General features: G+C 50.6%; 1 protein-coding gene across 2 annotated transcripts in view; it reads left to right on the top strand.

Moving 5' to 3' along the window:
* Positions 1-14027, top strand: part of DGAT2 (diacylglycerol O-acyltransferase 2) — a 30458-nt gene extending 16431 nt beyond the window's left edge. The window contains exons 3-8 of one of the 2 annotated variants that reach the window (XM_014855840.3): positions 2062-2169; positions 2518-2588; positions 8686-8890; positions 9505-9679; positions 10995-11197; positions 12849-14027. In XM_014855840.3, the coding sequence (XP_014711326.1) occupies positions 2062-2169; positions 2518-2588; positions 8686-8890; positions 9505-9679; positions 10995-11197; positions 12849-13003 (917 nt within the window). In that variant the 3' untranslated portion in view covers positions 13004-14027. Of the gene's footprint in view, positions 1-1998; positions 2170-2517; positions 2589-8685; positions 8891-9504; positions 9680-10994; positions 11198-12848 lie in introns of both variants that reach the window. The other variant, XM_070490667.1, reaches the window with a different exon arrangement.
* Positions 14028-23277: the final 9250 nt, after the last annotated feature.

Raw genomic sequence — 23277 nt, 5'->3', positions numbered from 1 at the left:
CTGCTGGAAGGAGTCTCACGGGGAGGCAGACAATGAGGAGCCAGATGGCAAGTGCAGCGAGAGGGGCTGTGGATACGGAGGGTTTGGGGAGTGGGCCCCCAGGTGAGAAGGTCCCCATCTTGGATGCAGTCTCGGGCTCCCTGTTTGTTTTTCCCCCATCCAGGGCACCTTAGCACCAGTGTGAGGACGGGTAGGTAGGGATGCCTGCCTTCCCAGAGAGCCCAGACGCCTAGGCAGTGGGCCCTGGGGCTCAGCCCGCTCTGGTCGCTCTACCCACCAAGAAAGTTAGGAGTTTGACACCAGCGAGGCTTCTGGGCTGCTCAGCCCTGAGCCTGAGCCTTGCAGCCCCGCCCAGGCCCACCTGGAGCATCCACCTAGCCTCCAAAGGAGCTTGGACACCTGTGGAGTCTAGGGGCCTAGAGTGACCTTTTTTGCAGACCTAAGAAAGGGGACCAGAGGCAAACTGCTCAACAACGTGAATGACTTTGTAAGTGTCCCTAACTTAGACATAGCCATTCACCAAGCAGCCTTAAGTACTTCACAGTTTGCCTTTCACAGGTTTTTGTAGGCTGCAAATGCTTCTCTAGAGATTCATCGTCCTTATCAGTGATGTCACACTCCTTATCTGGTCCTGAAGAACTGGACACCTGGTCACTCTCTGTTCACTGCCCCTCCCAAGATAGTCGTGCCACTTTTCACTCCCTTGGGGAGAGGCTAGAACAGGACTGGATCGTGGACAACAAGTGACTACCATTTTGCTGCCCTTAGGCCCATGGAGAGTCTGTGTCTGGCCTTCCCCTCTCCCTCGGGAAACCAGAGGAGGCTCAGCCTGGGGGGCAGACCAGAGCGGAATGCAGGGCCAGGCAGCCCTTGAGCACCCATGACCAGCATAGTGCCCAGCAGAGGTGGGGGGCGTGGCAGGGCTTGGCTTCCCTCCCTGGGCAGTGGGGAGGGTGCTGGACGCAGGCCACACTTCCACCAGGCATGAGTACCTGCTGCCCCTGGCCCTGTACTGAGTGCCAGGGAGCAAAGAAGATGTGGCCCCCCTCGTGTGGGGAGTTCAGAGGTGAGAGATCCACTCGGGAGGACAGTATGATATTAGAGAACAGTTCTGGAAGAGAGGAGGGCTGAGCGAGGCGTTGAAGGCTGGGTAAAAACCGGGAAGGTGGACTGCCTGCAGAGGGCATCTGCAGGGAGCCACGAGGCAAGGCAGGTTTGGCACGGACCTCCTTCCTTTTAGTGCCGGGAGGCCCAGAGCAAAGTGACCACGGGGAGCTGGCCCCAGGGAGTCTTCCAAGGTCCTGCTGGGGTTTTTGAGAGGGGGCTGATGGGCTCTGGGCTTTGGTCTGGGCCTGCCGGGCACTCTGCTGTGTTGGAAGGGGCCAGCCCCTGTTCTGGGGTGGGAACCCCTGCCCCACCCCGACCACCAGTCTCAGGTCCCTCCAGTGGCAGAACAGGGCTTCTAATATTTGGTGAGTTTCTAAAGCCTGGGCAGATTAGGGACTTAACAGTCAGACTTGGGTTTGAATCCTGGCTCTGCCTCTGTCCTGCTGGGTGACCTTGGGGAAGTTACCTCCCCCTCAAGCCTCACTGTTCTTGTCTCTAGAATGGGGTGGAAGTCCCTCTGCTACACACTTGAGACAGTGGTTCAGCCCAAGTCCTGAGATGGGGGGGCACTGGGTAGGTCCCTCCCCTTGTCCACAGGAACTGTGCCAGGTACCGGGGTGGGGAGACAGACGCACGAGGAGGGGGCGGAAAGGACAGCTCTGAGGACAGCTTCACAAGAAGCTGGAGTCTGCTCCTCCACACTGCTGCCCAGACCACAGGGAGCCCGCGTGCCCTCCGCGCCAGGGCAGCCAGCCCATCAGCATGTAGGAGATGAGGCTCCTGTCCCTGGCAGCGCGCTCCTCCCCAGGCCGGGGCTGGGGGTCCCCTGCCCATGGCCCCCAGCTGTGCCTAGCTTAGTGCCACTGTAAACACCCACTCACTCACCCCCAGAACCTTTGCCCGAGGGGAGACTGAGGCCACCCTTCCTGACCCGTGGCTGCCTGCCTCCCCCAGGAGTGTCCTGCAGTGCCATCCTCCTGTACACGTTCTGCACTGATTGCTGGCTCATCGCCGTGCTCTACTTCACCTGGCTGCTGTTCGACTGGAACACGCCCAAGAAAGGTGAGAGCAGAGGTCCCCTGTCCACGCCCCCCTGCCCTTGGGACGGTCCTTCCTACACAAGCTGCCCTTTTACTGTGTGAAGAGCACCAGGCCAGGGTGTGGTGGTGGGGGTGGGGTGGTAAAAAACTCAGAGGGCACCGTCCTGCCCTCATAGGAGCTCACGCTCGGTCAAGGGTTTGCAGAACATGAAAGAACGAGCGTGGAAAGGGGCCCGGAGGGAGGGGGAGATGCTGCCAAGGGCAATAGTCACCTACCTCAGGGTTCACGCTGGCTCTGTCTTGTCTCCCTTGCCCAAACGTCACCTGTCCCTCCCCCCCATTCCCAACACTGTGTTTTGTTCCCTGGAAGGTGGCAGGAGGTCACAGTGGGTCCGAAACTGGGCTATGTGGCGCTACTTTCGAGACTACTTTCCCATCCAGGTAAAGACTTGTGGGGGTCATCTTGGGAGGGTGGGAGTGCCTGGGAAATCTGAACTCAAGCCTTAACCCACCCATCCACAGTGACCACATGTGCTGAGTTAAACCATGTGACGCCTCTCACTATTCATACTCTACCCGACTTGATGCAGATTTGAGGCAATTCAGGATACCAATAATGTCATAAAGGGTAAAAAGAAAAATCAAGACTTAGGGTTAAAAAAATACTGGTATTTCAGCCACAAGGGTCAGCAGAGTTGCAGTGGTTGAGCTTCATAGTCAGCTTGGAGCTTCCTGGCAGCCGAGGCAAAAAGGGAAACATGATAGATGTTGGTTCTTATTTTGGAAAAGGCTTGCTAGTTCCTTAGAGAAACAAGACTTCTTTTAGCATTTGGATCTAAAAGATGTTTCAGGGGCTGGCCTGGTGGTGCAGTGGTTAAGTGCGCACATTCTGCTTCAGCGGCCCAGGGTTCGCCGGTTCAGATCCCGGGTGCGGACATGGCACCGCTTGGCACCCCATGCTGTGGTAGGCATCCCACATATAAAGTAGAGGAAGATGGGCACAGATATTAGCTCAGGGCCAGTCTTCCTCAGCAAAAAGAGGTGATTTGTCAAGAGCAGCACCAAGGTGGTCCCAAGTCCATCTGGCCTGAACTAAGGATAGAGCTTAAAGCAATAGGTTGGAGGGGCTTTCTTTCCTTCTGAAGCTTTTGCAGAAATATCACTTCTCTCAGCCGGTTTCAGGTGGGTTGCTGGGGGTCATGGCCACGGAAATAGGGCCCAGGAAATTTGATGTGCAGTGAAAGAAGGGTGAGACCCTAGTTGCTGAAGTGCTTGGGGAAGGCTTCTGGAGCAGATGCTCCTAGAATTCCATCTTAAAAATAGTAGCACTGAAGAGGTGGGGAAAATAGTGAGAGCAGAGGGCCTGAGACTGAGAAGAAGCCTGGGGTGTAGGAACTGGTGAGGAGGTGGAGGGCAGAGGGAGGATCTTTACTGGGGGCCTTCTAGGAGCCAGCGTCTTTCCCCAAGGAGTCTCCTTTAAGCCTGACAGCACCCCTGTAAGGCGAGTATTCGCTTTATCCCCTTTTCACAGAAGAGGGAACTGAGGGTCAGAGAGTAGCAAAGCTGAATGAGGCTAGTGAGGGGCTGAGCCAAGATTCCAGTTACTGTCTTGCCTCAAAGGCTGGGCTCTTCCCAGGACAGCATGCTGCATCTCTGTGCAGCAGAGCTGTGGGAAATAAGCTTGGGCAGATACTCAGGCTTCCCTCAGCCTTGGAGAACGGAGGCAGGAAAAGTTCACTGTGACCCTGGACAAGGCATAGTCCCTTCGAGGGTGCAGTCTTCTCATAGGAAGCGAGTTTAGACCAAGTTGGTCTCTGGGTTTCCTTCCTGATGCATCATTGGCTGCTGTGGGCCCCCCACCCTGGTCTTCGGAGCACCCATCTTCTCTGGGGCTAACCTCAAGGTCCTGCCAGGGTAAACGGTGGTCTGGCTTCAGTCTCCTCTCTGTCTGGCCCCTGCCTGTGGTCTGCAAGCTAGCTTGGCAAGGCAGAGGCATCTGGGCCCTGGTGCCCATGGGCGAGGCTGGTGGATTGTGGATACCTGGCAGAATCCTGAAGGTTTTTCCTGCAAGAGAAAGACCTGTCTGGCCACCACACTGAGCACCCCAGCCCCGGCACATCCTAGCTGCTGAGGTGACGCAGCAGAAGGCAGTGGGGTCTGCAGAGCAGAGGCAGTGTGTGTGAGTGTGGAGGGTTTGTGCATGATGTAGGTGGTGTATGTTTGCTGTTGTGAGTCAGCGACTGAGACATCCTGGCGTGCTGCCTGGGGGAGGTGGCCGGGTAACCCTACATTCCTCCCCTGCACTCAGTATTGTGAGGACGGCCCTAGGGCTGGCTCCCTCTGCCCACCCCAGCCCGAGCCCAGTTTTCCCAGGACCTTTGGGGTCAGGGTTCCTGTTCCTCCCTTTTCCTGATCCCGTCTCTCCAGCTGCAAGGAATGCAAGGCTCTTGGTGCTGGGAGGATGTTGCATCATAAGACCCAGCTCTCTCATTTTGGAGGTGAGGAAACTGAGTCCCAGAGAGGAGCAAGGACTGGTCCAGGTTGCCCAGTGAGTCCCTGCCCATGTTAGTACTAGAATCTGGGCTTCCTGAATCTGAGCCTCAGGTTCTTTCCCACTGCATTCCTACTGCCTGTTTCTCTGGGAGAGATTTGGTCCCTGATTTCCCCCCTGGATTGAGTCCCACGCCCTGGGTCTCCCCCTCTCTGCTCTGCTATTGGAGACTGAGGTTGAGTTCCTGCTCTGTCACTCCATTCACTGACCTCCATAGCTAAGCTCTGCTGGGCAGGGGGACCCAGAAGAGTCAGTCCTGGGCTCTGCTCTCAGGTGGGCTCACCACCTAGAGGATCCTGCTAGACTTGGTCCCCTTCTGCCCATGGGACCACAGGCACACTTCTGAAGCTCACCGAGCCTCACCTGCCTTGTCTGCAAAGTGGAGCTGTTCCTGTGATAAAAAGTGGTAAATTATGGTTGAGTCTGAGGGGTTATGGACTCTGGTCTCTCTGCTGGGGCCCTTACCTCCAGGGCCAAGCCCCCATGTTCAGTGACCTGCCCCTCAGGAAGCTTCCTTAAGGCCAGTGGCGTCCTCTATCCAGAACAGGATGACCTGGTGACCATTGGTCAGACCTGTGACAGGCAGGCACCATTCCAAAAGAACCAAAACAAAAGCCCGTGTCCCTTATCACACCTCTGTTCTCAGAAGGCAGCTGAGAGTAGTGGCCATAGGGCACATGAGAGCTGGCCCTCTGAGGGCTCCTGGGCACTGGGACCAAAGCCAAGCTGGGCCTGCGGCAGGCCCAGGGCACTGAGCCCGTGTGGGCTCTGCTCTTGCCTGCTGGGGACCGCAGCCCAGCCCCTGCCCCTTAGGGCTCTCAGTCTCCCCTTCTGTTCAGGGAGGGTTTGGCCTTGGTGACCTGACGTCAGGGCTGACGCTCTGTGGCTTTGTATATGACCCCCTGTCCCCCACCCCCTTTTCCCAGCCCCTTGCCAGTGGTTGGGTCATAAGAGCCTCCAGCTGTCGCCACCCCCCCAGCCCTCCCCACTCCCTTCTTGGTGAAGCTGTTTGCTTTTTGCCACCAGAGCAGCTCAGCTGACCCAGAGGGCGTCCCTTCTCCCAGCAGAGGTGGGGCTCATGTGTTAGCATCAGCCACCAGGACCACTGGCTGGCTGGAAGAGGAGTGGGCTGTGCTGGGTCACTTCTCCCTGAGGTATAGGTAGGATCTTTGGAGAGGGGACTAGGAAAGACTCTCTGAGCTTAGAATCCTCTCTCTGCCCATCTGCCTCGCTTCACAGGTGAGCCTCTTGGGGCCCAGAGAGGAGAGACTGTCGTCAGGTCACAGAGCAAGTCAGTAGCAGGTCTGGTATAGAACCTGGGGCTGTCTGCTTCAGGGCCCGTGTTCTCTCTCCTGCAGTCCTCTGCCACTGTGCCCTGCTGTGGAAGCTTAGGCAAGTCTCTGCTCTTCTCTGGGCCTGAGCTTCTTCCTCTTTATGGTGCCAGAGTGGGACACGTCTATCTGAACACTGTCCTGCCCTAGGAGGCAGGGTGTGAGGAGTGACTTGCCAGGAATGTGTCGCAGGCTCGTGTTAGCCAGCAGGCCTGGCCTGGGCACCCCCTTGGGTTGAGACTTTGCCATGGAAAAACAGGGGACATGAAAGTAGGCATGTCAGCAGAGCCGTCATCAGCAGTGTCCCTCCTCCCCCCTCCAGAACGGACACCCTGTCCAGCCCTGGGGCGAGGGGAGTGTGGACTGAAGACAAGACTAAAGCTGTGTCAGATGCCCACATTCTTCTGGGTTGCCCACCGAGGGCCGTTAACCTGCACTGTGCCCCAAGGCTCCTCATTAACCAGATGTCCTGCCACATAGAGACTTGGCGGAGGGACGGATTTAAAGAGCCAGCTAGGGTTCCACCAGGTGACACGTCTACATCCCAGGCCCAGGGACAAGCGTAGGTGAGTGGCCTCATCTAGAGATGGGAGGGGATGTGCTGTGACCTCCCGGGAAGCAGCGACTCCTTTCTCTAAGCCTCAGTCTCCACCTCGTAATCAAAGGAATGGCCGCGATCGGGGCTCTCCAGCTAGTTCTGTGCTTTGGGCTTGCAGGCCCAGCCTTCAGCTCAGGGGCAGGTTCCCAGTCTGGTACTGGTGTCTCAGCTCGTGCCTCAAGGCCTGCCTTTCCCTGGGAGCTGGCGCAAGGTGCTTTTTCATCCCAGCTTTACTGAGAGCTCATGTGCTGGGCAGACCTGCTCTTCAGGAGGCAGACCCTCAGAACAAGCGCCTTGCAAAGCTGGTGGACAGCTGGGCTCCCTTAGGGCCCCCTCGCCGCCCCTCCCCACTAGCCATGATCTAGGCCGCCAGGAATTGGGCACGTGTTTGAGCAGCTTTAATCTGCTTGCCAAAGGCAAAGTGGGAGAAAGAGTAGACTGTCCCAAGCAACAGGGGGTAAAACTCAGGGTCTTGCTCACACTTACACGCACTGGCACTTACAGAGCTGGGGCTGGTGCCAGCCCCGCTGCTTCCATCCCCCTCGGGCCTCCATCACCTGAAGATTCAGATTTCAGTTTCCCAAAAGCCACCCACTGGCACTCCCCTCCCCCAAAACAGAGCACAAGGTCCCTCCCTCAGCCAGGAGATTCCCAAATCTGGAGTCATGGAAAACCCAAGCTCTTGATACTCTGCCAATGGCCCGTGGCTCTGCCTCCAGCTGGCACCGGTGCATGGAAGTGGGCACCTTCAAACCCGGCAGGCAGGAATGTCATAGTGTCACCTCTCTAGAGGCCAGGTAGCCCACCAGAGGAAAATGTTCATTCCCTTTGACCCAGGAATTGTATTTCTACAAGTTTGTCTCGAGAAAACAATCAGATATGTGGACAAAAATAAGGTATTTAGGGATTGATTATTTCTGAGGGACATTCTGGAAGCTTTTTAAAGGTCCATCAATCAGAGTTTGATGACAATTCTGTGACGTGTGGCGTAGCTGTGCGAGAGAATGACAGCCGCAAGGAGACATGTTGCTGAGGGAGGTTGACAGGGAAAAATAGGTATCATGTGCTTGGTAGAAAATTACATAGAAGTGGTAGCAACCCAGCACCTCAATTTCATGATTTTTTAAAAAAAGCATGTGTCTATTTGAGTGCAAAAAAGACTCAACCCATCAGTGGTTCATCTGGATGGAGATCTGACTGGTGCTTTGGGTTTTTTTTTTACCTTCCCATATTTTTTACGTTCTCTGATTATTCGTTATTTTTCTAAAAAAAAAAAGTGATGTTTTCTGAACAAAATACCCTTGCTCTGCATCCCCCTCAGCACCCTCACCCCCATCGGGTTCCCTGTAATGCTGGGTGGGTGGCTCTCCTTGTCCAGAACTTAGGGCAACTTTGTACCACCCACCCGCCCCTTGAGCTGCAGGCCGGGGCAGGGGGTGGGCCCCGAACAAGCCGATCGTCATTCAGAGCATCCCAGGACAGCCCTGTTGATAGTAGCGCAGGTCAGCTGGCCCAGCTGTGCAGCTGCCTCCCTGCCCCCACTGTGACTGTTGCTTGTCCTTGTCCTTCCTGCATCAGAGTCCAGGCTGAGCCTGGCTGCCTGGAAGGAAGTTTCCATCCAGGCCAGCTGCACTGTCCCTTCTCTGGCCAAACTAAGGGACTTGGACTTTACCCCGATAAAGAGGGCTGGACATCCCTCCTTATCTGAGAGTGATGGGGGTTGGGTTTGGGTTGTAGAATAGTCTCTCTGGCTGTGGTGAGGAGGATGGGCCTGGAGGCAGGGGAGGCAGGAGGCTGGCAGAGCGTGGATAAGATGACCTGGTGTGTTTAGCTGGAGAAATAAGGGGAGCGAGTGAGAAAGTTTCCCTTCCTCTCTCCAAGCGGTGACCACTGAGTGTCCGGCACTGTGGCCTCAGGGAGGAGAGTCTGAGGTTTGGTGTGGAGAGTCACTCCAGTCCTCCAGGGGCCGTGGCACACCCAGTCCCTCCCCTACCCTCTGGGTGTGCCCCAGGACCCCTCTCCTGGCCTGTTTCCTCTGACCCGAGCTTTTGCCTGCAGCTGGTGAAGACGCACAACCTGCTCACCACCAGGAACTACATCTTTGGCTACCACCCCCACGGCATCATGGGCCTCGGTGCCTTCTGCAACTTCAGCACAGAGGCCACGGAAGTGAGCAAGAAGTTCCCTGGCATAAGGCCCTACCTGGCCACGCTGGCCGGCAACTTCCGGATGCCAGTGCTGAGGGAGTACCTCATGTCTGGAGGTGAGCATCCACCTCTGCCTACCCCTGCTGGGCGCCCTGGTCGAGGCCTGAGCCTCTCCATTGGGCCAGGTGATAGAGAGGCTGGGAAGCCGATATACCGTGCCCCGCAGCTGGTCCTGTGCTGGGATGCAGCCTGCTCCAGGTGCAGTGGGCAGGGCTGAGCAGAAGAGCTGTTCTACGGTCTGCCAGCTTCAACTTGGATAACGTCTTTCCCAGGCAGCCGCCTCTCACCCGTTTCTGGGTGCCTCCAGCCCCTGTGCTGCCCTCTGCACAACCTGATCCTTGTCCTTGGCTCTGTCGTTATCCACCCATCTGTGACCCCCACGGCCTGATTCACTGGGATTCCCAGCACCTGGCACCAGCCTGGCAGGGTTAGGAGCTCAGGGAATGTTTTCCAAATGAATGAGTTCCCTAAACAACCTGGTATCATTATCCCCATGTTATAGGGAAGCCGAGGCTCAGGAAGAGGAACAGCTGATGCAGGGCCTTTCAACTCAGTGGCTGGGTTAGCTCCGGGCTCAAGCCAGGGCTCGCTCTGTCTGTACTTGACCGTGTGCAGGGGGTAGGGAGTGCGTCCGTGGGCAGCCCTGACTGTGTGTCCCCCTCCCCTCCAGGCATCTGCCCTGTGAACCAGGACACAATAGACTACTTGCTTTCAAAGAATGGGAGTGGCAATGCCATCATCATCGTTGTGGGGGGCGCGGCCGAGTCCCTGAGCTCCATGCCCGGCAAGAACGCGGTCACCCTGCGCCACCGCAAGGGCTTTGTGAAACTGGCCCTGCGCCATGGGTAGGTGCCTCCCTGCACACGCACACATGCATGGACACGCACACACACCTGTACATGCACATGCAACCCTCCAAAGCTTTGCTTGGCCTGGGGCATCAGCTCCTCAGCTCCTGGAGGCAAGGACCAGACCCCAGGAAGGCGTGGTAGGGAGTTCACCATCCTGTAGGGAGGGGAGGTTGGAGCCCAGAGGGTCAGGCCAAGTTTTTCCAAGTGTAGCCTGGGTTTCTGAGTGGGGCAAAGACGCAGCCTTTGTACCCTGGGCCCTTGCAGGTGGGCTAAGAGGCCAGGCTCATGCGGGACCATGCCGTGGTGCCCAAATGTGTCATGCTGCTAGGAGAGCAAGAGGCCAGGAAGGAGGATGGCTGGAAACATCAAGGAAGGCTTCCTGGAGGGGTGACACTGAGAACAGGCAGAGAGGAGCTGGACAGCTTGGATTTCTGTGACCTTTTCTGGAAAACCAGAGGCACATTCTGTGTAGCCACCTGTGCAGCACATCTCATTTGGTGGAGCACGTTCACTTCTGTGGGCCCCTCTGATTCCCCAGCAGGTGACCCTGCAGGTGATGACGTCCCCATTTGCCATTTGAGAAAGCTGACTAAGGCCAAGTGACCTGGGCAGGGCCACGTTGTAAAGTGCAGAGCCAAGCTCTTTGGACTCCAGGTCCACTGTTTTCCTCCCGTATCTGGGCCCTGGGTGACCTCAGGAGGAGGGCCCTGGGGTGACAGACCTCCAGCAGTAACGTAGCTGGGGTGGGAGAGGGTGCAGCCTTCAGTCACACACAAGTTAAAGATGGCACTAACCACGCCACCTAGGCCCCACCCAGCCCTTCTGTCTGTCTCCTCGGGGCCTTCCTTCAGGCTTCAGAAGAGGCTGCTTTTCAGGGTCCAGCCTGGTGCCAGGCCCTGGGGACACAATCAAAACTGACCGAGTCCCTGCCTTCAGGGTGGGGGGAGTGAGGAGGGACAGACAGAGACAGGACGGTGTGCTGAGGGCTATGACACAGGGCTCAGAGAGACCAAGGAGAACTTCCTGGCAGAGGCAGGCTTGAAGGATGAGAGAACAGGCATTCCAGAACAGGGTTCTCACCATGCCCTTTGCCTAGTGGTCCCAGAGCCCTGACATGCTCCCCAGTCTCTAATGGAGACAGAGGCCCATCCGAATCTGTAGTGAGGGGACTTGTGGTTTGGCATCCCCTGGCTGATTCTGCTGCTCCCCTGGGGGAGGGGAACTTGGCTGTTGTCCCCGCCTCTGGGGCTGACAGGAGGAGCCGAAGGCAGTGATTGGAGTGTGACGGATCCTGACTTCTCCCTTCCAGAGCCGACCTGGTTCCTATCTACTCCTTCGGGGAGAACGAGGTGTACAAGCAGGTGATCTTTGAGGAGGGCTCCTGGGGCCGCTGGGTCCAGAAGAAGTTCCAGAAGTACATCGGCTTCGCCCCGTGCATTTTCCATGGCCGAGGCCTCTTCTCCTCCGACACCTGGGGGCTCCTGCCCTACCCGAAGCCTATCACCACCGTCGGTGAGCCTCCATGCCTGCAGACCCTGAACTCGGGGGGCCACAAAGCTGTCTAGTGGGAGAGTGAGGATTCATAGCCAGGCTGCCTGGCTCTGATGGCCATGCTCTAAACCGTGAGGACGGGTTTGCGTGCCCATCAGGAGGAGTGGTGGGGGCGGGAGCGTAGGGATCATCGCATGGCGGTGAGCCGAGCTGTGCTAGGCAAGCAAACAAGACCCAGCAGTTCTCTGTTTGCAGAGCAGAGTCTCAGGGAAGACCCTCTTACAGCAAGGACCCACGGGTGTGACAGGGATGTGCAGGGGGCTCTGGAGGGCCGTGGTGGACCCCGGGAGGAGGTGACTCTTACATTGTTAGCTGAATAGGGATTACCCAGCAAAAGAGGAAGAGGAAGGGAGTCTTTATCAGAAACAGTAGCCAAAGTGAAGCTCCGGCAGCAAGGTGGTGTCCATTTTTGAGGAACAGAAAGAAAGGAACCTACATGAGTGGAGCATAGGCCTGTGAGAAGGGTAGCAAAAAACTGACCCCCAGCTGTGCTGTTTTGGGTTTGTTTGGAACCGTTCACAGGATTCCAAAGAATTACCTATGGGAGGGGGGTGCGTATGTGTGGGTGTTAACGATTCACGAGCTAGAGATCACGCAGGAGTGTGTGGGTCACAAGCCATGGACTGTAGGGGCCAAAGCTCACGTAGACACTTCAGATTATCAGGACTGGTCTTCTGCTTTGTACTTGTACACAGAAACTTCCTGCATTTTAGGTCACATGACCCAGACTCAGTCTTGACTCTCACAGCAGGTCTGATCTCTGTGAGGCAGCAGGGACATTTCCGTGCACAGGTGCGGCTGGAGAGGCCCCCTGTCCTGGGGGCCTTGTGAAGGAGTTTGCTCTTCACCTTAAGAATGGAAAGCTGCTTGAGGTTTTTGGGGAGAGGAGGTTCAGATTTGCATCTTAAAATGATCCTTGGGGCTGGCTGCTGGATAGAACGTGGGTTAGAAGGGGCAACCATGGAAGACACAGGACCAGTCCACAGCCTTTGTGGTAGCAGATGTCTTGGACCAAGGGGATGGCCATGGAGATGGGAGAGGAGTGCGTGAACTTGGGAGAAATTTCAGAAGTGTCTTTGACAGGACTTCAGGATGAGTTGGGATGGAGATAAAGCAGGATAAGAAGACAATGCACATAGATGGCTGAGTGTTGGTCCCCACCTCCCTCTCCCACCCTTACTACATTGTTCAAAGCATGTCATGTTCTTTCACAGAATCCTCAGCAAAGCCCCATGAGGAAGGTTGCCCATGTGATAGATGAGGAAACTGAGGCTCAGAGAGGCATAGTGACTTGCCCAGAGCAGGGCAAAAGCAAAGCCATTACTTGGTCCCGTAACTCCCAGAGGAGCTGCCAGCTGAGGGCAGTGGGGGCAGCCAGTCTTGATCCCACCTGCTGCTCAGTGGCTGTGTGGCCTCAGGCAGGGGCTGTGTGCTCCTGGCCTCCATCTTCTTATCTATAAAAGGGTCAACCTGATAGGCAGCGCACTCAGCACAGTCCCTGCACATGGTTGGCGTGTAGCACAGGGTCGTTGCCATCAATAGCGTGGTGGACGCCCAGGGAGGGTGGGCCCAGGGAATTGACTAACCAGAAGCGTCTGCCTCATCCCTGCAGTGGGTGAGCCCATCACCATCCCCAAGCTGGAGCACCCAACCCAGCAGGACATCGACCTGTACCACGCCATGTACATGGAGGCCCTGGTGAACCTCTTCGACAGGCACAAGACCAAGTTTGGCCTCCCGGAGACTGAGGTCCTCGAGGTGACCTGAGCCAGCCCTCAGGGACCAGGTCCTGGGAGCAACCAGCTGCAGATTGTTTTCTACCAAGTTCTCCACTGCTTTTTTTGTTCTGTAAATTTCAAAGCGTCATGGGTGTCTGTGGGTTATTTAAAAGAAATTATAACAATTTTGTTAAACCATTATAATGTTAGGTCTTTTTTAAGAAGGAAAAAGTGAATATTTCACCCTCTTTCACTTCCAGTTGTCCTGTTCTAGGTGATGGCTAACACATCTGGTCCTTTATGGTTTTCTCAACCAACCTGTCTACTTCCCTTCCCAAAATTGCAGGAAAAAACTCAGTCCTGTTAACTGGGGAAGGACAGCCCTTCGTGACTCAGGCCAGTTAGATGATTTGCTTTTTGCCCCTGTGGGGCAGAAGCCACTTGCCATACAAACACCTCTGCTCGCAGCTACCCCACCCTAGACCGCAGGACTGGTTCCTCTTGCCAAGAGGGAGACTCAGAGGGCAGACTAGTCCCATTCTGAAGAGTGCACTGATGAGCAGCTGGGATGCTCCAGCTTGCTCTCCTGTCTGCCCCCGCCCCCCGCCAGTCTTTCAAATCTGAGCCTGGCTGGCCTCCAGAGCGAGATTGGGAGTGGCAGTGATCCCGTGCTGGCGAGCAGAGCTGTCTTAGATGCACCATCTCTGGGATTATCCAGCCACCACGTTCTGGTTGTAGTGACTGATTTTCTGGCGCCGTGGACCCAGCCCTGGCCCGACTTCGGCCTGAATTGCATACTTCCCAGTGGCCTCATTTTGTTTAAGCCCCACCCCCAAGTGCAGGTATGAGGAAGGGCTCCTCTTCCTGCCCACAGAGGGCCCTGATCTTCTGAGCAGCAGACTGGTGCCAGGACAGGAGGCCTCTGAAGCCATGTCTCACATATTTGTGCCTTTATGAGAGGGTGGGGGCCAGGGAGGAAGCCCAGCGCCCCCCGAGTTCTGTTTTTCCTTGGTGAGATCACTGTACATGTCAGACTTTTGTATATTCCTAAATGAATAAACAAAAACGAGAGACTTCTGTGAGTGATTGCTGGGGGCCGCATCTGCATCTTGCCACTGACACTTGGGGAGACCAGGGCCCATCTGAGCTGCCTGCCGAGCCCTCTCCCTCTTGCTCCAATGGCCCACGGGGCCCTGTGTGGTGTATTAGTTATCTATTGCTGTGTAACAAACTACTCCAGAACTTCGTGGCTGCACACAACATCGTGTCTAGTTTCTCAGGGTCAGTGGTCAAGGTCCAGCCTAGCTGGGCCCTCTTCTTCGGGGTCTCACGGGCTGCAATCAAGCTATCAGCCATGCTGCAGTCCTCTCAAGGCCTGACTCTGGGGATCCACTTCCGAGGTCATTCCTGTGGTTGGTGGCAGGGTTCAATTCCTCACTGGCTGCTTCCCAGAGGCCACTCTCAGTTCCTTGCCACACGGGCCTTTCCACAGAGTCGCTCACACACACTGCTAGCTTCATTAGAGAGAGAGTGCAAGACAGAAGTCAGGGTCTTTTATAACCTAATCTCAGAACTGCTCTCCTGTCACTTTTGCCATATTCTCTTCATTAGATGCCAGTCACTGGGTCCAGCTCACCCTCAAGAGGATTACACACGGAGTGCCTACCAGGAGGCAGGGGGCCTCGGAGCCCCTTCACAGTGGCCTCCCACGTGTGGTAAAGGGCTGCTCTCCAGCTGGAAGGTCCTGGAATGGCTGAGCTGGAAGGGTCGCTATGGATTGCTCAAACCGTGTTCCTTGCCCCGGCCTCAGTTATACCACAAAGGGGGAGACCTGGCCTGCTGTCACTCTAGTGGGTTCCTGCCAGGCCCGGGTCTCACAAGATGCCACCTCTCTCTGTTCTAATGCCATTCAGTTCAGTGAGTACGAAGCATCTGGTGACCCTCCCCAGCTGAAACTAAAGGCCTCCATTCCAACTTTCCCACGGCCTAAATGCCTGTCCTTGCCATCCATCCACCCCACAGACTGCTCCTCTGTGCCCAGGGTTGTGAGCAGGCGGCTTGGGGGCAGAAACATTAGAAACAGCTGAGGATACACAGGGTGGTCAGACCTGTGACAGAGATGCCCCTAATCCAACCCTGGGTGCCTGGTTGAGCTGAGACCCCATGGCCTGAGCTGGGACTCAAAGGGTGACTGTAAATTTGCAGGAAGGAGTTGAAGGTCAGAGCAGCAAGTGCAGATGGGGCGGCCAATCTTGCTGATTTGAACGACAGAGGGGTGGCAGCAGAGAGGTCTGTGGTGGGGCTTCACTTGGAAGAGTTGGGAGTGGCTTCCCCAGAGTTTCTAGGTAGGCAGGAGGCAGAGGAGAGTGAGGAGGTGCCCTGGAGGGGCCAACAGAGGCTGGATTCTTTGGTTTTGTTTTTTCGTTTGTTCGGTGAGGAAGATTGGCCCTGAGCTAACATTCTATGCCAGTCTTCCTCTATTTTTTTGTATGTGGGATGCCACCACAGCATGGCTTGATGAGCGGTGTGTAGGTCTGTGCCCAGGATCCGAACCCACGAACCCCAGGCTGCCACAGTAGAGCACATGAACTTAACTGCTACACCACTGGAGCAGCCCCCAGAGGCTGGATCCTGTAGCACCAGGCAGGCCTCAAGCTGCAGAGCTCAGGTCAGAGGACAGTTGTTTCCTTTAGGATGGAGGAAAGTCCTGTTTTCTGGTGACTGTCTCAGCCCCACCCCAGCCTGGGGTTAGCCATGACCCTCCACCTGTGGCTCCAGGCTAAGCCCTGGCCCTAACCTAGGCCACCCACAAAGGTAGGCCCTTCTTCTCAGCATTAATTTCATGGGGATTGAATACTTACTGTGCGCTGGGGAACTCTGCAGTCTCTGCCTAAGAACAGCAACGATAACCAGGCCCCACATCCCAGAGGGGCTGCCTCACCCAGGGCAACTGTCTAGCAGGAGCCTGTGCAGAGCAGAGGCCAGCCCGGCTCTACGCTGTGTGTGAGACTCTAGGTAAGTGCTGTGGACATTTCCTCGGGTTGGGAGTTGTTACCTTGGGAGAAGGAACTGAAACCTACTTTTCCAGAAGATCCTCTGCCTTTGGACGGTGGGAGTGGGTTGCCATCTCAGCCTGAAGGTCTTCAATTCCTTGGTTCTGCTCGTGGTTCCCAGATGTGGCCACTAGGGGGCACTGAGGATGGTTCTGAGGCAACGGCTGCACAGCTTCCTAAACTTGCTTTTTACATTTTGACATTAGTGTAGGATTCATCTAGAGCAACTCCTCCTAAGCTGGAAATCTTGGCAGAGAGGCCAAGGGACTTGCCTCTAATGACACAGCAGATCAACATTTACCACACGCCTCCTCTTGACAGGAATGAGGGCTTCCAAATTGAAGGTCCCTTGTTCTTAGGCGTTTGTAATGTAATTAGGGAGGCAGACATGTAAAGCATCTTGTTCGGTACTTTGCCTCCTTTTTATTTTTTTTTAAGATTGGCACCCGAGCTAACAACTTGCCAATCTTTTTGTTTGTTTGTTTTGCTTTTCCTCCCCAAAGCCCCCTGGTACATAGTTGTATATTTTAGTTGTGGGTCCTTCTTGTTGTGGCATATGGATGCCACCTCAGTGTGGCCTGATGAGCAGTGCCATGTCCATGCCCAGGATCCGAAGTGGTGAAACCCTGGGCCGCTGAAGCGGAGCGCGTGAGCTTAAGCACTCGGCCACGGGGCCGGCCCCCTTTGCCTTCTTTGATAGTCCCTGTCTAGGTTCTAGAAGTCATACTGCCCCTCTATCAGCAGAACCTTACGCCCAGTCATGGTGGACGCTTCTGTCCTCCTCCTCCTTGCCCTACTCTAAGACCTGCCTGTTGATGCTGCTGTGGAAATTTTCGTCTCTCAAACCATTCCCTCCTGTCTCACCCCTAATGTATTAATGACACGGTGACACTGCCATTACCGGCTGCATTGCCATGTCACTTAACCTCTCTAAGCCTCAGCTTCTTCATTTGTAAAATGGGGATAATCTATATTCTTGAGTAAATGAGATAATATGTATCTAAATATATGATATATAGAGAAAGTATTCATCCCAGGGCTTGACCTATAGTCCCTCAACAGTGAATGGTAGCTGTGACTATCATCACTATGGTCATCTCTCCCTTGCTGGGTCTCCCTGACCTGCTGAGCGGAGCTCCCTGTCTCCAGGCCCCTCTCCAGTTCACTATTCCTGCAGCAGCCAAAGGAGCCAGCTTTCCTAACTTTGTCATAAATAAAAGTTTTATTAAGATATAATTTACATATACAGTTCACCCTTTAAAAATGTACAATTCCGTGGTTTTTAGCATCTACACAAAGTCGCGCATCATCGCCATTCTCTAATTCCAGAACAATTTCATCACCCCTAAAGAAACCCCATACTCCTTAGCAGTTTCTCCTCATTGCCCACTCCCCCTCAGCCCCTGGCTCATCTCTCATGTGCTTTTCTGCCTCTATGAATTTGCCTGTTCTGGACATTTCATATAAATGGAACCATACAATGTGTGGCCTTTCATGTCTGGCTTCTTTCACTGAGCATAATGTTTTTGAGTTGCATCCATGATGTAGCATGTGTCATGAGTCAAATGTATCGTTTGTCCTTTGAAGCACAAAGGTTTTTCATTTTGATGAAATCACATTTATCTAACTTTCTTTTGGAGTGTGTCCTTTTGTATCCAAGAAGCCATAGCCTGACGCAAGGTCACAAGGATTTACTCTTATGTTTTCTTCTAAACGTTTTAGAGATTTTAGCTGTGACATTTAGATCTCTGAACTATTTTGAGTTAATTTTTATATACGGTGGAGGTAGGGTCCAACTTCATTCTTTTGTACATGCATATCCAGTACCCCAGCACCATTTGATGGAAAGACTATTCTTTCCTCGTTGAATTGTCTCGGCACTGTTGTCAAAAATACTTTGACCATAAATGTCAAGGTTTATTTCTTGGTTCTCAGTTCTATTCCTTGATCTATATTTCTACGCTTACTCCAGTACCACACTGTCTTGATCAGGTTTGTAATAAATTTTGAAATTGGGAAGTGTGAGTCCTAAGTTTGTTGTTTTTTGAGATTTTTTTGGAGATTAATTTGGTTATTGTATTTGGTTATCCTCGCATCTCCACATGAATTTTAGGATCAGCTTATTAACATTTGCAAAAAAGACAGCCAGGATTTTGAGAAGTATTGCATTTGAATCTAAAGAACAATTTGGTGAATATTGCCATTTTAACAATATTAAGTCTTCTGGATGCATTTCTATTTATTTAGTTTTTAATTTCTTTCAATAGTGTTTTGTAGTTTTCAGTGTACGTCTTGCACTTCTATTGAATTTATTCTTAAGCATTTTATTCTTTTGATGATATTGTAATGGAATTGTTTCTTAATTTCATGTTCAGATTGTTGTTAGCGTATAGAAATACAATTGGTTTTTGCATATTGATCTTGTATCTTGCAACTTTGTGGAACTCATTTATTAGTTCTAATTGTTTCTGTGTGGATTACTTAGGGTTTTCTGTATACAAAATCATGTCATGTGTGCATAGAAATTGTTTTACTTCTTACTTTCCATCTGGATGCCTTTATTTCTTTTTCTTGCCTAATTGCCCTGGCTAGAACTTCCCGTAGGATGCTGAACAGAAGAGGTGAGAGCAGAGATCCTTGTCTTGTTACTGATCTTAAGAGGGGAAAGCTTTCAGTCTTTCACCATTGCAGTTGTTAGCTGTGGAGTTTTTGTAAACGTCCTTTGTTAGGGCATAGAAGTTTTCTTACATTCTTAGTTTCTAAAGCATTTTTATCATGAAAGAATGTTAGGTTTTGTCAAATGCTTTTCTGCATCTACTGAAATGATCATGTGGTTACCTGTCCTTTATTCTATCAACATGGAGTGTTACGTTAATGGATTTGTGTATGCTAAACTAACTTTGCATTCTTGCTAAAATCCAAGGTGGTCATGGTGTATAGTCCTTTTTATATTTTTGGGTTTGTTTCACTAGTACTTTGTTGAGGATCTTTATGTCAGTATTCATAATGGGTCAGTGATATCGGTCTGTATTTTCTTGTCTTTGCCTGGTTTTGGTATCAGGGTAATGCTGGCCTCATAGAATGATTTGGGAAGTGTCTCCTATTCTTGGAAGAGTTTGTGAAGAACTGATGTTAACTTTTCTTAAATATGTGGTAAAATTCACCTGTGAAGCCATCGGGGCCTGGGCTTTTCTTTGGGGAAACTTTTTGATTACTAATTCAAACTCTACTTTTTATAGGTCTATTTAGATTTTCTAGTTCTTCTTGAATCGCTTTTGGTAGTTTGTGTGTTTCTAGGAATGTGTGCATTTCATTTGATAATCTAATTTGTCGGCATACAATTATTCGTACTGCTCCCTTGTAATGCTTTTTATTTCTGAAAGGCTGGTCGTGATGTCCTCTCTTCCAGTCCTGATTTTAGTATTTTGAGGCTTCTCTCTTTTTTTCTTGACAGCTCCAGCTAAAGATTTGTCAATTAATTGATCTTTTCAAAGAGCCAACTTTGTTTTCATTAATTTTCTCTGTTTTTATATTCTCTTTTTCATTGATTTGTGCTTTGAGTCTTCAGATTTCCTTCCTGCTTTGGGCTGGTTTGCTCCTCTTTTCCCAGTGTCTTAAGGTGGAAGGTTAGGTTATTAATTTGAGATCTTTTTTCTTTTTTAATATAGGTGTTTGCATCTATAAGTTTCCATCTAAGAGCTGCTTTAGCTGCATCCCATAGGTTTTGGTGTGTTGTGTTTACATTTCATTCCTCTCACAGTTTTTTCTCATTTCTCTTTTGATTTCTTCATTGACCTTTTGATTATTTAAGAATATGTTACTTAATTTCTACATATCTGCTATTTTCCCAAATTTCCTTTGTCATTTATTTCTAATTTCGTTTCACTGTGGTCATAGAACATACTTTGCATGATTTCAACATCTTTTAATTTGTTGAGGCTTCCTTTATGACCTAATATATAATCTGTCCTGGAGAATGTTCCATGTGCGTTTGAGAAAAATGTGTATTCTGCTCTTGTTGTTGGAATGTTTTATAGATACAGATGCCTATTAGGTCAGGTGGGTTTACAGTGTTCAAGTGTTCTATTTCGTTGTTGGTCTTCTGCCTAGTTGTTCTATCCATTATTGAAAGTTGCGTATTGAGGTCTCCAACTATTGTTTATTTTTCCCTTCAATCCTGTAAGCTTTGCTTCGTATATTTGGGGACTCTGCTGTTATGTGCATATATGTTTATAGTTGTTTTATCTTCCTGGTGGAGTCCCCTTTTATCATCATAAAACGTTCTTTTTTGTCTCTAGTAACAATTTTTGTCTTAAAATCTATTTTGTATAGCCTGTGTTAGCATAGCCACCCCAGCTCTCTTTGGGTTACCGTTTGCATAGAATATCTTCTTCTATCCTTTCAACCTATTTGTGTCTTTGGATGTATGTCTTTTGTAGATATAGTGTTGGATCTTTTTTTTTAAATCCATTCTTCTACTTTCTGCCTTCTGATTGGAGCATTGTCTATTTACATTTAATGTAATTATCAATAAAGCAGGACTTACATCTGCCATTTTGCTATTTGTTTTCTGTGTGTCTTACGTCTTTTTTGTTCCTCTCACCCTCCATTCCTGCCTTCTTTTGTGTTAAATATATATTTTCTAATATAGCATTTTAATTCTCCTGTTGTTTCTTCTACTATATGTTTTTAAGTTATTTTCTTAGTGGTAATCAGGAGGTTACAATTAACATCTTAATTTAAAACAGTCTAGTTCAGATTAATACCAACTTAATTTCTCTACCTTTTAGGCAGGCTGGCCTGAGAGAAAAGAGGGACAGGCCACACATAGGAATGATATAATGGGTTGAATAGTGGCCCACAAAATGATAAGTGCTCATCCCTGGGACTTGAGAATGTGACTTTATTTGGAAAAAGGTTCTTTGCGATATAATTAAGTTAAAGATCTCAAGATGAGATAATCCTAGATTATCTGGGTGGGCCCTAAATCCAGTGACAAGTGTCCCTATAAAAAAAAGAGAGGAGAAGACACAGGGAAAAGGGGAGAAGGCCGTGTAAAGGAGGCAGAGGTTGGAGTGATGCTGCCATAAACCGAGGAACGCCTGGCAGCACCAGAAGCTGGAGGAGGCAAGGAAGAACTTTCCCTTAGAGTCTTTGAGGGGCACAGCCTCCCAACACCTTGGTTTTGCACTTCTGGCATCCAGAACTGTAAAAAAATAAACTTCTGTTGTTTTAAGCCAGCCTGTTTACAGCTTAAACTAAGACAAACAGTGACCTTCAACATATTTATATATCACCTAATAGAGGAGTTGTATCAGTGGATGGCACAGTCTGGTGGTCTCATCAGTAAAAGATGTCACTTTTCTTTACATGGGGTGGGCTGCAAATTGAAAAGACACTCAGGGGCCGGCCGGGTGGTGCAGTAGTTAAGTGCGCACATTCTGCTTCAGTGGCCCGGGGTTCGCTGGTTTGGATGCTGGGTGCGGACATGGCACCGCTTGGCAAACCATGCTGTGGCAGGCGTCCCACATATGAAGTAGAGGAAGATGGGCATGGATATTAGCTCAGGGCCAGTCTTCCTTAGCAAAAAGAGGAGGATTGGTAGCAGATGTTAGCTCAGGGCTAATCTTCCTCAAAAAAAAAAAAAAGAAGAAAAGAAAATGCACTCATTCCTAATACTTGTGAGAAAGTGGAAGAAATTCCCATTTAATGTGTTATAATAGGAAGGCTAGGAGGAGAAAAACAGGAATTTCTTTCATCCCTGGGCTTCAACCACAATTTTTATAACAAACCTCAGCCCCACATATACTGCAAACTTCTTTTTCATAATCCTGTTTCCCTTCCTTGTAAACTCTTTTTCAGGATATTTTTCACCACTTACTGCTTAGGGAGTTTGGGTTTGTGTATTTGCATCTAATATTTTTATCATGCCGACACACAATTGTATCTCCTCCATTTTTCACATAATATTAAATTGTAATTGCACACATTCAAAAAGTTCCTTTTCTGAACCCTCATACGCTGTTGGTGGGAGTGCAAACTGGTGCAGCCGTTATGGGAAACAGTATGGAGATTTCTCAAAAAATTAAAAATGGAAATACCATATGACCCAGCCATCCCGCGACTGGGTATCTCTCCAAAGAAATTGAAATCAGCAATTCCAAAAGTCCCATGCACCCCGATGTTCATTGCAGCATTATTTACAATAGCCAAGACGTGGAAGCAACCTAAGTGCCCATCAACTGATGATTGGATAAAGAAGATGTGGTATATATACACAATGGAATACTACTCAGCCGTAGAAAAGAACAAAGTCGTCCCATTTGCAACAACGTGGATGGATCTTGAGGGAATTATGTTAAGTGAAATAAGCCAGATAGAGAAGGACAATCTCTGTATGACTCCACTCATATGACGAATTTAAAAATGCAGGCAAAGAGAATAGATTAATGGCTACCGGGGGAAGGGTGGGGTGGGGTGGTGGGCACAAAGGGTGAAGTGGTGCACCTACAACACGACTGACAAACAATAATGTACAACTGAAGTTTCACAAGGTTGTAAACTATCACACTCAATAAAAAGTTAAAAGCAAACAGAAAAAGTTCCTTTTCTCAGTTCTAAATTATCAAATGATTTTTGAGATTTCTAATTACTTTTGATGAACACTGATACAAAGTATTTTTCCTCTAATTAAACATGAATAATATATTTTTTAATGTATATGGTATAAAAATGTATTCTGAAAATACATATGCCTTCACCGTATAAATAAAATTTAAAATATATGCTGTAACACTCTTTCTTAAGAGGCAGTAAACTGTGGGATTCATAACCTTGGAGTCACAGTGCTTTCAAATCCCAGCTCAATACTTGGCAAAACACGTGACCTTGGGCAAGTGACAGGACCCTTGCCTTAGCTGTCTAATCTCACAGCGCTGCTGTGAGAAAACACAAAAACCGCTCACAGCGACACCTGGCACATACCAAGCGCTCCGTAAGTTATTACTTTTTTTGAAAATATAAGCTTTAGTGAGCAAAATGTTATGAAAAAAGTAAAATATAAATACATTTTCACTTTGCTTATAGGAAATAGATTATACAATGGACATTGCAAGATTTTTCTTTATCATTTTTTGGGAAATAATCTCACAAAAAAAAGTAGCAGGTACAACAAATAATTTTTTTTCATAAACTATTTGAGTAAGTTGCAGACATGATGCCCCATACCCAACAAACAAGGACATTAACTTTTGTCTTGTTTGGTGAGGAA

The sequence above is a fragment of the Equus asinus genome, chromosome 20 (genome assembly GCF_041296235.1).
Source record: "Equus asinus isolate D_3611 breed Donkey chromosome 20, EquAss-T2T_v2, whole genome shotgun sequence".
NCBI lineage: Eukaryota > Metazoa > Chordata > Mammalia > Perissodactyla > Equidae > Equus > Equus asinus.
This window is presented reverse-complemented; position numbering and strand designations above follow the sequence as displayed.